Source organism: Malaclemys terrapin, chromosome 2 (genome assembly GCF_027887155.1).
Source record: "Malaclemys terrapin pileata isolate rMalTer1 chromosome 2, rMalTer1.hap1, whole genome shotgun sequence".
NCBI classification, from domain to species: Eukaryota; Metazoa; Chordata; order Testudines; family Emydidae; genus Malaclemys; species Malaclemys terrapin.
Window position 1 is genome coordinate 78492633 of NC_071506.1, and position 16588 is coordinate 78509220.

General features: G+C 43.5%; 2 protein-coding genes across 2 annotated transcripts; both read left to right on the plus strand.

Moving 5' to 3' along the window:
- The first annotated feature begins 1217 nt into the window (after positions 1–1217).
- On the plus strand, positions 1218–3517 carry LOC128832005 (general transcription factor II-I repeat domain-containing protein 2A-like). Its single transcript, XM_054018998.1, has one exon. The coding sequence runs from the start codon at positions 1446–1448 to the stop codon at positions 3252–3254; it is 1809 nt and encodes a 602-aa protein (XP_053874973.1). The 5' UTR covers positions 1218–1445; the 3' UTR covers positions 3255–3517.
- Positions 3518–4602: 1085 nt separating this feature from the next.
- LOC128832278 (uncharacterized) lies at positions 4603–16374 on the plus strand. The gene is made up of 2 exons (XM_054019526.1): positions 4603–4633; positions 14993–16374. The coding sequence occupies exon 2, from the start codon at positions 15341–15343 to the stop codon at positions 16145–16147; it is 807 nt and encodes a 268-aa protein (XP_053875501.1). The 5' UTR covers positions 4603–4633; positions 14993–15340; the 3' UTR covers positions 16148–16374.
- The last annotated feature ends 214 nt before the right edge of the window (positions 16375–16588 follow it).

Consider the following 16588-nt stretch of genomic DNA (forward strand, 5'->3'; position numbering starts at 1 on the left):
CTAAAGTACATAGTAATACAAACAAACAGCGGGTGTCTGAGACCTTCAAATGAACAAATTTGTGCTGTAAAGAACGAATGACTGTGTGAGAGAGAGCGTCTCCCATCAGTGAACAGATGGGTGTGTTTCTGGAAAGACTCCACAGGTTTACTGACACAAGCTAAACAAATTTAGGCAAGGGGTTAAACTGGTTTAAGTGCATCGACATCAGGAGTTTGCGCCCATTTAGGTAAATCAATTTAAAATTGAGTTAGAGTAGTTTCACTTTTCTTGTAGAGCCAAGGGGTAACATTTCTCAAATTTTTATTTGTCAAAAGTGACGCAGGCTCTTAAGTGCCTAAGTCGTATTGTCTGTCTTTCCCTGAGCACTAAGTGCCTAAGACATGTCAGAAAATGAGAATTTGGCTCATAAGTCACATGCGCACTTTTGAGAATTTTACTCAAGACCTTGGAAGATGATTGGTAAACTTGCTGAGGAGCTAACAGAAAGGCCAGCAAATGTGGAAAGTGTGTCAGATCAACGGCAACTGTATCCTCATCAATGGTAATACAAGGAGTCTACTGATAAAAATTACCTCATTTCCTCAAAATCAAAATACTCCTCAAATCAACTTCCTCATAATCAAACTTTCTTTTGGACTCTTATCAAGAGTAGATTGTAGAGTGTTTCATGTATTTTAACCCCTCTTAACTTTTATCAGTCTGATAGGACTATCTTGGTTATTAATGCTTTTTCTTTCTTTTTTGTCCTTTACCAATTAGAAAAACAACTGATACAAGTACAAAGACTGTAAAAATAACCTCACTTAAAATCACAAGATACTCTTGAATGGAGCAACAAATCTTTACTTATTAATCTCTAACCTTGTCATTTATGAGAGAAAAAAACAGGCACCTTCTATGCGGCTCACTATTCCACTCATAGCAAACATGGTTCATAACCTGTATCCTGTAAGTAGATATGGTAGCTGCCTGTCAAACTTTTCATCTCCAATTCTCTTTTGGTTATGAATGCTCAAAAAAGATATGCAATTCATCTTTTTTAAAAGGCTTGTGTGTGTGACTGTAAACTGGACATAGCTGCAGGACTTAATTTTTCCCATGCTTCCACCATCATAAAAGGAAATGGTACAGTAGTACAGTATCTTAAGGTGCTAGAACCTTGACATGTTCCTCTCTGTGTTGCTGAAGTCCATTATTGCCTTTAAAGCACATGTGTCAAACTCAAGGCCCGCGGGCCACATCCGGCCCGCCATACAATTATATCCGGCCCGCGAAATCGTTTTATATATCTGTTTTTAATGGCCCTGTGATATGACGCCCCAATAACACACACTACAAATCCCATGATGCAGTGCAATTGCCGCCAACGGCAAGCCGCGGTTCAAGTTCGCGGTCTGTTGATGTATACAACGCTAATCTCAAATCAAAGCTAGACCCCAACAATGGCCAAGAGAAAAATTGATTCTGAAAACCGAGACTTTCAAAGCCGGTGGGAGAATGAGTATATGTTTACTGAAATTGCAGGTAAACCAGTGTGTCTCCTTTGCGGGAGTAATATCGCTGTAATGAAGGAGTATAACCTAAGACGGCACTACGAGACGAAACATGAGAACAAATTCAAAAACCTGAGCGCAGGACAGAAGCTACAAAAGGTAGAGGAGTTGAAGAAGAATTTGACATCCCAGCAGACGTTTTTCACCAAAGCAAAATCACAAAGTGAAGCTGCTGTGAAAGCAAGTTTCATTGTGGCCGAAGAGATCGCCAAATCAGGACGGCCGTTTACCGAGGGGGAATTCGTAAAGAATTGTATGATGAAAGTGTGCGACGTCCTTTGTCCAGATAAAACGCGAGCATTTGCAAATGTAAGCCTCAGCAGAAACACTGTTGCTAATCGGGTTTGTGAGATGGCGACTGATTTGAAAACACAGTTGATTGAAAGAGCAAAAGATTTTGTTGCATACTCCCTTGCCGTGGATGAAACTACTGACACGACTGACACTGCACAGCTGGCGATATTTATCCGTGGTGTGGATTCCAATTTGTGTGTAACAGAGGAAATACTGGACATTAAATCGATGCACGGGACAACGAAAGGAGAAGACATCTTTGGAAATGTATTTCAAAGTGTAACCGACATGAAACTGCCGTGGGAAAAACTCGTTGGACTTACAACAGATGGCGCACCTGCTATGTGTGGTGAAAAAAATGGACTGGTGGGAAGGATGCGCTCAAAGATGCGGGAGGAGAACTGTGCCGGTGAGTTGACAGTGTATCACTGCATCATACACCAGGAATCGCTGAGTGCTAAAGTCCTAAAAATGGATCATGTGATGAACACTGTAACACAAACCGTCAACTTTATCAGAGCCCACGGTTTAAATCACCGCCAATTCCAGTCTTTTCTGCGGGAAATAGATAGCGAGTTTGGCGACATGCCATATCATACGGAGGTCCGGTGGCTAAGTCGGGGAAAAGTTCTCAAAAGACACTTTGAGCTGCGAGAGGAAATCTGCCAGTTCATGGACAGTAAGGGGAAAGACTGCACAGTTCTGCGGGATGAAAAGTGGAAATGTGAGTTGGCGTTCCTGGCTGACATAACGTCGCATCTTAGCGCTTTAAACCTTCAACTCCAGGGACGGGAGCACATAATAACCGATATGCATGATGCAGTGAAGGCATTTCAAGTGAAGCTGCGCTTATGGGAGACACAAATGCACCAATGCAACTTGTCTCACTTTCCCTGTTGCCAAGTAATACGGAACCAAGAAAGTGCCACAGTTTTCCCAAATGCCACCTTTGCTGAAAAACTCAGCGCGCTGCGCACTGAGTTCGCACGGCGCTTCAGTGACTTTGAGGCACAGAAAAGTAATTTCGAGCTGCTTCGCAACCCATTTGCAGTCGATGTGGAAACCGCACCTGTAGAAATGCAGATGGAGCTGATAGAACTGCAATGTAACGGGACACTGAAGGCAAAGTACGACACTGCGGGGCCAGCACAGTTCACTCGTTTCATTCCTGAAGTGATGCCGCAGCTCCGCCAACATGCGGCTCGAATCCTGTCCATGTTTGGCAGCACATATCTGTGCGAGCAGCTGTTCTCTGTGATGAAAATTAACAAAACGTCACACAGGAGTCGCCTCACTGATGAACACCTGCAATCGATCCTGAGAATCTTCACAACACAGAACCTAACCCCAAACATAAACGAACTTGTTGCAAAGAAAAGACTCCAAGTATCAGGCTCTGACTAAATAGGACAAGAAAATGGAATGTTATGATTTGTTATGATTATACTTTTGCTTTAAATTCAATTTTTTATTTATATTTTCAGATTTTTTAATATTCCAGCATGTACAGATTTTGAATGTATTGTATTGACAGGATATTTTTTTATGAAGAGCAAAATATTTTAAGTTGAAATGTATTTATTTTGGAATGATATCCTGTATTTTGGTTCATATTAATGGTTAAAAAACATAAATATTTAGTCTGTTAAATAAATGGTTATACTGTTCGGCCCGCGAGTTTTGAGTTTTGGCCCCCTGTGCAATTGAGTTTGACACCCCTGCTTTAAAGAGTCATGTAGATTTTTTTTCACTTGAGCCATTTAAAGGCAACGTGGTTGTTTACTGTGTTTTAGAACTTGAGGTGCTAGCACCGTAAGATACAATACTACTCTCCCAATATTAGGCAACCGAGGACTGTTCCCTTTTACATCATGATTAAGTCCAGCTATTCTGTATGCTATGTTGTGTCAATTGATTATTTGCTTTGTAACAGCAGCTCATTAGTTAATGTGGGGTCAGGCTGACTCAGCATTCATTTGTTTTTTTGTTTCTTTTTTCTTTCTTTCTGCCCCCCCTCCCCCCCCCCAAACGCCTGAGCCTTTGTAATTCTGATGATGAGTCTATTCTATTCAGGTTCTCATTACCACTCCCATCTCCATGGTATCTGTAAGCCCAGCTACTTAACAAGGATCTCTTTAGATTGACATGCTGCCATGTTATTTATTCTGTGCAAATAAATTCTAACTGAATGGGCTCGCCAATGATCAGGGGCCAAATTCTTCAACTTCACTGGATCTACGTTGATTTAAACAAGCTGAAGATCTGGCCCTGGTGTTTTTAGAATGGGGATAGAATCAGCAATAGCCGAGAGGTCCAATAATACATTTTGAAAAGACTAATGTGTTTCTGTGGCAACTTCCAGGGCTCTGATTTGACAATGAAAAATTGAGGAGAAATCCAGTACAGCAGTATGCTGTCCCTGTGCCTTCTGAGCATATACCCAGGAATATATAGTAAGATAAAGACTAACGTGTAATGATTAAACATGACAGAGTAAGGACAAAATGAACTCCAAAGACCAGGCAGATGTACAGAGATGTTTGGCTGTGCTGTTGTTTGCCCACTGGTGTTGCTCCAGAGAAACAGCTGCACAGCATCCTCTCAGAGCTAACTCAGACCAGCTGCACTGGGTAGGTTGCACACAATCAAACACAAATGTTTCAAATGTAGTGCCCCCCCCCCCGCCCTTTTCACAGCTGTCCAGAGCAGTTGAAGTCTACAGGGGGGAGGGCATACATTGCTAGGGTACAATGCAGAAGCTGCTGTAGCCTCGAGGGTAAAATGTGAGTATAATGCTGTGTGTCCTGCAACCTTTTATCTTTGAAAAATCCTAGAAAATAAAACATAGGCAATCTTAATATAGAAGGTTAGAGTCCCTCGTGACCTGGATGGCAGACAGATCCATCCTAGAGCTATTCTTGAAAATTTCATAGATTAATTATACTGAGTGTAAATAACTTCCATCTAACTTCATGTAATACCACTTTCCTTTATCCGTGGATACAAATTTATAGCATCTAAGGTTTTCAATATAACACCTATTGCCATTTTATCTGAGTACTGGAGAAAAGGCCAAAGCAAAATGATCTTTTTCTTTCTCCAGCCAGAGGAGCATGGTTTTGTGTATATGTAGGATTTTTTTCCCTCTTACATATCTATTTTCCTTTCTGTACATCACAACTTTATTTTATATACCATCTTTCCAACATGCTGCATCCTGAAATGCTTTAGAGACTTAAACAGCACAATTAGTTTACAGTTTATCACAGTGATGTCTCTTACTCTCCTTATTCACCCAGGAATATGGATTGAGGATGCTTGAACTTTTTTTTTTTTTTAATGATTAATATCCTCATGTTGCAGTATCTGTTTACATCCTTTGCTATATGTTCTCCATTTCTACATCTTTCCTCCACAGAGAGAAGTTCTTTCTATGCGGTTTGAGCAGAGCTTGTCATTTAACAATGAAGTTGCAAATGCCTGAGTTTCTGATAGAAACTTTTAACTTTTGAACTTTGTTTTTGATTTTGCTGATAATTTTCCATATTAATAATCAAGACACCATGAACTTCGCTACCAGCTGGACTGAAATTCTGCCTTTAAGTGCTGGGATTCTGTGACTTTGGTGTAGCAGACTGGAAATTGTGTGGAAGCATAATTTAAATTAAAATCCCCTCCATTTTTAAAGCAAACATGAAAGCAGAATAATACAAGCCCTGCATTGTTATGTACTAAAATCAATTTAGTGTATGTTGTCCCCAACACATAACTGCATCATAGACAGAGTCAGGTAGAGGCAAACTGGAGGTTTTAGCAGGGGTGAGGGCATAGTTGGGACTTTTGACATCTGAGAGAGCATGGGTAAGATTTGAGATAATCACAGTCATTTTGTATCTCTAGATGTTTGTTCTAAAATGATCAAATAAATAGCTAACGTTGGGAAACTCCTGTCTTTAGGTTTCAGAGTTTACAACCCATTGAGAAGAATAAATCAGTTCACACCTCCCTGAGGCCTGGTCCACACTAACCCCACACTTCGAACTAAGGTACGCAAATTCAGCTACGTTAATAACGTAGCTGAATTCGAAGTACCTTAGTTCAAATTTACCGAGGGTCCAGACACAGTAGGCAGGCTCCCCCGTCAATGCCGCATACTCCTCTCGCCGAGCTGGAGTACCGGCGTCGACGGCGAGCACTTCCGGGATCGATTGCTTACCGCCGGACCCGAAGGTAAGTGTAGACCTACCCTTAGTTATTGTTTCAGGCTGTCTGCAGATGAATGAAAATAACACTGCATTTGTTAACCTGGAAAATGTGAACCAAACGTAAATTTCACATGAGGGCTTAATGAAAGCCTAGATTCCGGAGTCAATCTGGTAGCAAGGGGTGGATTCCATGACCTATTTCTCAGCCATAGAAAAGCAGAATTCTTAGGGCACTAATAATAATTGGTTTGTATTTATGTAGTATTGATTGTGTAGTTGAGTTGAATTCATAAAGTTGTTGATCTGCCAAACCCCAGAAAGGTCCAGAACATGTTGTACGGTAGGGGTGGGCAAACTACGGCCCGGGGGCTGCATCCAGCCCTTTAGACATCTTAATCAGACCCTCGAGCTCCTGCTGGGGACCAAGGTCCAGGGCTTTCCCCGCTCCAGCCAGGGAGCGGGGTCAGGGGTTTGCCCCGCTCTGTGCGTGCTGCAGCTCCGCAAGGCTCCTGGAAGCAGCGGCATGTACCCCCTCTGGCTCCTACACATAGGGGCAGCCAGGGGGCTCCACATGTTGCTCCCACCCCAAGCACTACCTCTGCAGCTCCCATTGGCTGGGAACCAAGGCCAATGGGAGCTGCAGGGGCTGTGCCTGCAGACAGGACAGTGCGCAGAGCTGCCTGGCCGTGCCTCCATGTAGGAGCCAGAAGGGGGACATGCCCTGCTTCCGGGAGCTGCTTGAGGTAAGCGCCACCCAGAGACTGCCCCTCCCATGCCCCGACCCCCTACCCCAGCCGTGATCCCCCTCCCACCCTCCAAATTCCTCGGTCCCATACTGGAGCACCTCCTGCACCCTCAATCCCTCATCCCCAGCCCTACCCAGAACCTGCACCCCCAGCCCAGAGCCTCCTCCCACACCCTGAATGCCTAATTTCTGGCCCCACCCCAGAGCCTGCACCCCCAACTGGAACCCTCACCCCCTCCCATACCCCAACCCCCAATTTTGTGAGCATTCATGGCCCGCCATACAATTTTCATACCCAGATGTGGCCCTCAGGTCAAAGTTTGCTCACCCCAGTTGTACAAGGACCTTAATAAAGTAGGGACTTCTAGGTAGAAGATTGCTCTCTGCTAAGTACTTGAAGTCTGATGTCTTTCTGCTCGTTATCTCTTAACACATACTACACTGTTCATCAGAGAATCTGAAAGCAGCTTGAAAACACTGAACCCCACAGCTCTGTTGTGAAGTAGCTAAGTGCGATGTTGTTTTACAGATGGCTAAACATGAGGTACAAGGGAGGTTGTGATCTATCAATGTGTCCCAATAAGTTAGTAACAGACCTTGAATGGAAATAAAACCTAGGTATAACTCTTGCTCAGAGCAACAATAAATCAACCAAAAAGGGACTGCTTTTACTCCTAAATTTCCCTGGTAGTGTCACACCCTCCCCCCCCCCCCCAATACAATGCAAATAACAATGAGAACATTGTTAATCTCCATTTTTATAACAACACAACCAGAATTATTCAGAATGTGTCAAGTATTGGTGATACACATGGTGAGGGTGGGCGCCTAACAGAAGCGTATGTGCCAGGCCCCACAGCCTTTAAGGCAGGTATTTTTCCCCAACTAACCCACCAGCGATCTGGAAGGCAAAATCATCTTGAAAACCTTATTCAAGGGTATCGTGATTACTGTGGAACCCCACTCCACATAGCAGCAGCAGGAAGGGCTACCCTAATTGTTCAGGGGATGGTCCTCTCCATCCACCCAGAGCCCTTGTTGGTTAGAGAACTGGCGGGAAATCCCACCCCAACTGTTTGCTGCCAGTTCGTCCAATGAAGGGTGGGGATGCCACTGGAGAAATGACTTCATGGGCTGCTGTGGAGGGTCTATCATGCTTCAGGCCCATAGTGTGAGCTCAGAGCTGGAAGGCAGGCCTAGGGAGAAGCTAGAATGCATTACTACTATGAGCTTGCATTACAGTCAAGATTCAGTCACCATCAAAAGGAACAGAGGTGACCTGACTGGTGAGTGTGGAACAACTGTGGAGGGGCAGTTTGAACTGTGTGCTTACTGGTAGCATTTGAGTTACCTTTGAAGTATTGGCTCCATTAGACCAGTAAGGCCAGACCCAGCTATTCAAAACTAATGAGTTAGGCTCCCCCAAAAATCATACAATTGGCTTTAAGGTCATGAGATTTAAAAAAAAAAAAAAAAGTTGGCTTCTTTTTATTTACCTTCTGGATTTTGAACCTGTGTGCAGTCAAGTCATAGTTTTACAATTTCCTCTGCAATCATGAGGGCTGAAAACTTATTTTTAAATAATAAATAAAAGGTGGGATTATCACGTATGTATGTGACCCCTGTATCTGGGGTTTGGGAAATACACCTTCTGTTGTGAGACTGGTGATTAAAATTACAAGTGCTAGCAATACTGTCTTGTTTGCATTAACTCTCCCTTTCAGTGACACTGGGCTTCTGTGATAAAGGTGCTGGACTAAAGAGATGTGCATTTGAATGATTCCTGGGCAAAATGCTGTCACCCCAAGGCTGTAGGAGTGTTCTTCACCCCACGGCAAGGGGTGGGAGTTTGGTAAAACCTACCGGAGAAGGAGCCCTCACCATAATTACAATTGGTCAAAACTTCCTTCCAGGTTGCCATATACTAGATTTTTGCACCCTGTTAAGTATGGTAGAGTAGTTGGGAGAAACCTATAGATACCAAAAGACTCTCTTTACAGATTTCTTGCATAGACCCTGTCTGGTCTCGAAGTTGACTCTTTTGAGAGTCCAAACAACTGGAGTAACAGTATTAGAGTTGCTATATATTGTTGTGTTGCTTGTTCACCAAACTCAGTGTTCCATCAAAATGTTTTCCATGTCATCTACAAAGCTTTTGTCAAAATACAGTTGCAAGTGTAGCTTGGTGGGGAAGGTGTTTGTGCTGTTAATTAGCAGGTCTGAGTTGAAGATGAGCTCATGGTCTCAGGGGCAGATATTATTTGTTTTAATCTCTTTGGGGAATGAACTATCATCTCTGCAGAATGTCACCTGATTTATGATGGCCATTCGTATCAATATACTGTAACAGAGTTTTAATTTTCTATTGGAAGGAAAATTCAGTACTGTCCAGAAAAAATATATTAAAATTACAAGTCTGAAATGCACAAGAGTCCTAATTAATAGTAAAGAAGCTAAGCCCTTTGGGATGTACTTTTAAATCTAGAGATCAGAGTGTCTGGTTCCAGAAATGTGCATGCACTTAGCATCTTTGCTCTTGAAAACTGGGACCATGAGCACTCAGATGGGTTCTTAGGAACCTACAGAGTTGTCAGTGGGCACATTTTTCTGATCAGCATGAACACTTGTGGTAAATATGCACGCAAGTCCAAATACATTGTGTGCGCTTATGCATGGACTTCTGATTTGTTTTAAACATTTTCCCTTTATGTACTCTATTGTGGAGAGCACTTCTGCCCTAGCTGGGATAACAATTAAGAGCCAGCATACCATACTGTATAATGGCAGCTGAAACTAAGCCAGGTTGTATAGTGGATACAGCACTAGGACTCCAGAGACCTGGGTTCTATTTCCAGCAGTGCCACTGACCTGCTAGGTGACTTTGGGCAAGTCACTTTACTGCCCCATGCCTCAGTTTCCTCATCTGTAAAGTGGGAACAATGATAATTGCCTCCTTTGTAAAGCACTTTGAGCTCTAATGATGAAAAGTGCGATATAAGAGCTAGCTATTATTATTGGTATTGTAATTATTAAGTAAGCTGGAGCCTGATAAGAAACAACCATCCATGTCTTTCTTTGATAATCTGTAACACAAACTACATGTACTTAATGCATGGACTCTCTTTATAAATCAATCTTGCCAGCTCTCGGATCATTTTTCTTGCCCATCTCTGAACTCCCCTGGATTTGTCAATGTCTTTGTGGTTGTGTGACACCTGGAACTCATTGCAGTATTACTGATGTGGGAGAAAGATTAAAACCTCCCAGCTCTAGGATGCCTCTGAATATGAAACTCAAAATTGCCTTTGCTTGCTGCCATGCTGCATTATAAACTCAACAGGCCAAGTTCTGCTCTGATTTATTACCTGTGCAGTTCCACACCATTGACAGACTAGGAGGTGTTAATATGCTTTTTCCTCAGTAGCTCTCAAAGAGCTTCACAATCTTTTTAACGTATTTATCCTCACAGCACCCTTGTGCGGTAGAGAAGTGCTATTTTCTCCATTTTTCCAGATGAGGACCTGAGGCACAGAGACGCTAAGGGACTTGCCCAAAGTCACAGAGGAAGTCTGTGGCAGAGCAGGGAATTGAGTCCAGGTGTCCTAAATTCTAAGCTAGTGTCCTAACTATTGGCCTATCCTTCCACTCATAAGTAGCTTATCATATCCACTTTGCTGCCTAAAGTCCCCTCTAGCGCTCTTTTAACATTACCATTTGCAGGTTCTTTCCTTCCAATTGATTAACTGTATTTTTCAAATTGTTTTTCCAATTTGAATCTCGCTGACTATGAAAATTACAATTTTAAAATGCTGGGGTGGGGGCAATTTGAAACTCCACAAACATAAGTAGGCACCAAGCCTAATCCTGACCAGTATTACCTCCTCCTTTGTCCTGCCTCTGTTCTGCATCAGGGCAGGAATCCACATCAATGCTCTAGGTGCTAGGGAGGTCCAGCTATCCTGCCAGCTCATGCACCATTCCCACAAGGAGCACAATTTGCTAGCTAAGTACTGTGGCTTGCCCCCACCTGATTGATCCAGGTGCTGGTTAGGGTTGCCTGCTGCATTTCATTGAACATGTCATAAACCTTTCTGGCATCCTGACCTAGCCAACAGAATTCTAAAAGCAAAGGGCATGCCAGGTAGTTTTTCGGCTCACCTACTTGCTGCTGGTGAGAGACTATCAGTCATATCCTGCTATCCTTCCTGACTAGAATACATCAAACCTAGGAAATCCCAACATCCCTGAGTCATTAAGACTATAGGCAAAAATATTAACTTTTCTTCAACAGAGCTGCCAGCTTTGAAACTTTCACTTTGTAGCAACCAAAGAGGTCTGAACTGGTGAGATGGGAGAGGGAAGAAACAAGCAGAAGCAATGAGATGGCCAAGAAGCAGAAGGGGGGGAAAAAATCAGTGCAATCATAAGGTAAAAATAACAAGCATTTGTCAAGCTTCATCAGAGCTTTCTGCACTTGCTTCTTTACATGCACATTGTACCATCTCAGACAGGAGGAACTCAGCACTTGTCATTGGTGAGATAGCTTTGCCTGCTCTGTTTTAAATGACAGCCACATTGTGCCACCTTATGGTAACACCAGTTTCTTTTAGCTTTAGCTTCATTCAGTGATGAGGCAAGCTTTTTATCTTTCATTATTTTGAAAATGATTTGAAAAGAGAATAATTCTGTTTTAATATGATATACTAAGACAGAGAATCCAACTCCTTTTCTAAGGTGCCAAGAAACTGCGGCATGGCTATAAATCTCATGTCACATGCACTGAAAGAGTTGAAGAAATTTTAAAATATAGGCTAAATGTTATCATACTTGATCTACACTGCTGACTTGTCTGGCACTCACACCTAAACAACCTTATTTGGTTTTTATATATATATAAAAACTAAATAGGTATATCTCCATTTATTTTTATCTCCTAGAGCTGGAAGGGACCCTGAAGAGTCATTGAGTCCAGCCCTCTGCCTGCCTTCACTAGCAGGACCAAGTACTGATTTTTTGCCCCAGATCCCTAAGTGGCCCTCTTAAGGATTGAGCTCATAACCGTGAGTTTAGCAGGCCAATGCTCAAACCACTGGGCTATCCCTTCCCCCATTTCTATAGCTATAATCTATTCGAAAAAAAAAATCACCTTTTAACAACTGCATCAAGTAAATTGCATGTACCTGGATTTAATGCTTTATGTCCTGAATCCTTTACAGAATACATTCCTTCCATATTCTCTTGCAGCAGTACAGTATTTAGAGTAGTGGAGTCAGTCAAATATTATAGTTAGGGACTTGTTATGTATACTTAAAGATAAGTCTTTCAATAGAAAACACCCTTCCAGTGACACCCATATGACTTGTTTTAGCTGAGACAAGGTGGATGAGGTAATATCTTTTACTGGACCAATTTCTGATGGTGAAAAAGACAAGCTTTCAAGCTTACACACATTCCCATAACACTTCTCCCCACAAGCCCTCTTCACCTATTGTCTCTCATTTCCTCTCCTTTCCTTTTACTTTTTTTCTTCTTTATTTCCCCATTTACAACAGTTTTTCACATGTGACTCGACACACATTATTTTTGCTCTCACTGGATATTTCAACTCTGCACTCTATGGGACATCCTCCGTCATTAAATTGGACACATCTGTCCCCAATATTCCACTATGCCAGACATTTTACCTGCCCCCAGGAAATTTGATGTCCTCTGTGTACTCCAGATTTACAGTTCCAGAGTGGGGCAGAAATTGTAGAGGTGAAGAACTTTATTTGTCATAAACTATAGCTAAGACGACAACGCAGTGATCAGCAGTTCACATACCCTTCCTCTCCTTTATACCTGTTGCTATTATAATAAAACCTATTACTAAATGATGGCAAGATTGTCTTGATAGTATATGCTGCATACTCCAAGTATAGATTGTTGCCAGAATGACCTGTCATACTAGGGTAATGGTGCCCAGAAGCACACACCCTGGTATTTCTTACTGGAATTCATTTGTGTATATACTTTACCTCTGGCACACAGCCTTCAAAATTCACTCCACTGGGCCTGCTCACCTGTGTCATCTGACTGAAAAAGCAAACAAAACAGGCTAATATTTTTTTCTGTTGATATGGCAGCATCAGCGATGGCGCAGGGCTTTGATCTTTGATTTCCAGTCTAAGTCAAATCTGTCCTTCATTTCAATGATGTAAAAAGCATTCCGTTCCAGTACCTCTGGTTAGTAATGTAAAGACAGATTATCGTCACTAGAGAGAGGCAAACTAGTTTGGATAAAATAAGAACCAAATTTTAACTGAGTGTAGGCTTTTAGTGAGATTTGTAAAGATCTCTGATAAGATTAATTAAAACGACTTCAGTTGTCTTTGCACTTCTTGATTTTGGTTGGCAGTGGAGGGATCAAAAGACCTGAGACAGAGAATGGCAACATTACAATTGAGTCAAGTTCTGCCACCCTTATTGCAGTACTTTACACCACAAGCTGTCCCAGAATCCAAGTAAGGGGTGTCTCAATGGGAGTCAGGGTATCAGACTGTGGCCCTCACTAAGCTTACACCGAAGGTCACATGCTACGTCATTTAGTTCAACTTGTTTGTTTATTTCTCTTATGCCTTGTATTTGTGTATCGAAAGGTCATACTGTTAAAAATTAAACAAACCCCCCCAGCTCTGATTAATATACTGTAAATAGCTCAACGAGCTCTAGAGATCATGCTTTTAAGGTGGCGACCATAGTCGGGGACAGTGTGGTGGTACACTCTCATTGGGGATGAACGGGGGGTGCCTCCAGGAGTCAAGAGGTCTGTAAAGAAATCTGACCTGAAATGTGGCAGCTGAGCATGCCCTCTCCTGTACCATAGGTTAGTTGTTCCTGCTGCTTGTGGAATGCAGCTCTTCATTCACAATGTCTAATCCTTCTCCTGTTTACTTCAAAGGGAATAGGATTGGGCTAATATGGTAGTGACCATGAGTAATGCGGTGAACAATGTTTGTGTCAGAGCCAGGACATTTGCCACATCACTTTTCTCCTTTTTCCTCCCTTTAACTATCTGTACTCTGACTATAAATATTCAATAACTTCCCGGTCAAAGAATGTATTTGCCCCTCCTCCCTTTTCAACTTTTTGGTTTTGCTCACTGTTAGCATCATTTGCTAAATATATTAAATGCTGTTTACATGGGTCATTAGCTTCAAGACCTTCATGTTTCTTTCACCAAAACCCTCTCTAAGGATGTCTACACTACGAAATTAGGTCGAATTTATAGAAGCTGGTTTTATAGAAATAGGTTTTATACAGTTGATTGTGTATGTCCCCACATAAAATGCTCTAAGTGCATTAAGTCGGCGGACCGCGTCCACAGTACCGAGACTAGCGTCGACTTCCGGAGCATTGCACTGTGGGTAGCTATCCCACAGTTCCCGCAGTCTCTGCGGCCCATTGGAATTCTGGGTTGAGATCCCAATGCCTGAATGATGCAAAAACAGTGTTGCGGGGGGTTCTGGGTACATGTCGTCAGGCCCCTCCCCCTCCGTCAGAGCAACAGCAGACAATCAATTCGCGTCTTTTTACCTGGGTTACCTGTGCAGACAACATACCATGCTAAGCATGGAGCCTGCTCAGCTCAGCTCACCGTCACCATATGTCATCTGGGTGGCGGCAGACATGGTACTGCATTGCTACACAGCAGCAGCTCCTTGCCTTTTGGCAGTAGATGGTGTATTACGACTGGTATCCATCATCGTCGTATTCCTCAGTGAGTTCGATCAGAGGCACCTGGGCAGACATGTTTTGTCTCCTGGAGACTCAGTCCTGCCGGCAGTCCTATTGAACTGTCTTGACGATGATGGCTAGTAGTCGTAGTACAGCATCTTCTGTGAAGCACCCAGAAGATGCCGATGGCTATCAGTCATGCTGCACCGTCTGCTGCCAGCTTAAGATGTAAAAAATAAATGGACCAGATTTGTTCTGTATTCATTTGCTTCCCCCTCCCTCCGTGAAATCAATGGCCTGCTAAACCCAGGGTTTTGAGTTCAATCTTTGGGGGGGCCATTCTGTGTGACAGTTGTTTGTGTTTCTCCCTGATGCACAGACACCTTTCTTGATTTTAATTCCCTGTACCTGTAAGCCATGTCGTCACTCGCCCCTCCCTCCCTCCATCAGACAATAGTTTTGTGCCTTTTTTTCAGACCAGATGCCATAGCACTGGGATCATGGAGCCCGCTCAGATCACCGTGGCAATTATGAGCATTATGAACACCATGCGCATTATCCTGGAATATATGCAGAGCCAGAACATGCCAAAGCAAAACCAGGCGAGGAGGCAATTGCAGTGTGGCGACGAGAGTGATGAGGAAATTGACATGGACGTAGACGTCTCACAAAGTACAGGCCCCAGCAATGTGCAAATCATGGCATTACTGGGGCAGGTTCATGCTGTGGAATGCTGATTCTGGGCCCGGGAAACAAGCACAGACTGGTGGGACCACATCGTGTTGCAGGTGTGGGACGATTCCCAGTGGCTGCGAAACTTTCGCATGCGTAAGGGCACTTCCATGGAACTTTGTGCTTTGCTTTCCCCTGCCCTGAAGTACCAGAATACCAGGATGAGAGCAGCCCTCACAGTTGAGAAGCGAGTGGCAATGACCCTGTGGAAGCTTGCAACGCCAGACAGCTACCGGTTAGTCGGGAATCAATTTGGAGTGGTCAAATCTACTGTGGGGGCTGCTGTGATCCAAGTAGCCAACGCAATCAAAGACCTGCTGATATCAAAGTTAGTGACTCTGGGAAACGTACAGGTCATAGTGGATGGCTTTGCCGCAATGGGGTTCCCAAACTGTGGTGGGGCGATAGATGGAACCCATATCCCTATCTTGTCACCAGAGCACCAAGCCACCGAGTACATAAACCGCAAGGGGTATTTTTCAATGCTGCTGCAAGCACTGGTGGATCACAAGGGACATTTCACTAATATCAACGTGGGATGGCCGGGAAAGGTACATGATGCTCGCATCTTCAGGAACTCTGGTCTGTTTCAAAAGCTGCAGGAAGGGACTTTCTTCCTGGACCAGAAAATAACCGTTGGGGATGTTAAAATGCCTATCGTGATCCTTGGGGACCCAGCCTACCCCTTAATGCCATGGCTCATGAAGCCGTACACAGGCAGCCTGGACAGTAGTCAGGACCTGTTCAACTATAGGCTGAGCAAGTGCCAAATGGTGGTGGAATGTGCATTTGGACGTTTTAAAAGCGCGCTGGCGCAGTTTACTGAGTCGGATAGACCTCAGCGAAGCCAATATTCCAATTGTTATTGCTGCTTGCTGTGTGCTCCACAATATCTGTGAGAGTAAGGGGAAGACATTTATGGCAGGGTGGGAGGTTGAGGCAAATCGCCTGGCCGCTGATTACCTGCAGCCAGACACTAGGGCGGTTAGAGTACAGCAGGGCACGGTGCGCATCAGAGAAGCTTTGAAAACGAGTTTTGTGACTGGCCAGGCTATGGTGTGAAACTTCTGTTTGTTTCTCCTTGATGAACCCTCCGCCCCCACGCCCCTGGTTCACTCTACTTCCCTGTAAACTAACCACCCTCCCCTCCCCCCTTCGAGCACCGCTTGCAGAGGCAATAAAGTCATTGTTACTTCACATTCATGAATTCTTTATTAATTCATCACACAACTAGGGGGGATAACTGCCAAGGTAGCCTGGGAGGGGTGGGGGAGGAGGGAAGGAAAAGGACACACTGCAGTTTAAAACTTTAACACTTATTGAAGGCCAGCCTTCTGATG

What these genes read in the sequence shown, in the direction of transcription:
- LOC128832278 (XM_054019526.1), top strand. Translation starts at nt 15,341, where the DNA reads ATGCGTAAGGGCACTTCCATGGAACTTTGTGCTTTGCTTTCCCCTGCC.
- LOC128832005 (XM_054018998.1), top strand. Translation starts at nt 1,446, where the DNA reads ATGGCCAAGAGAAAAATTGATTCTGAAAACCGAGACTTTCAAAGCCGG.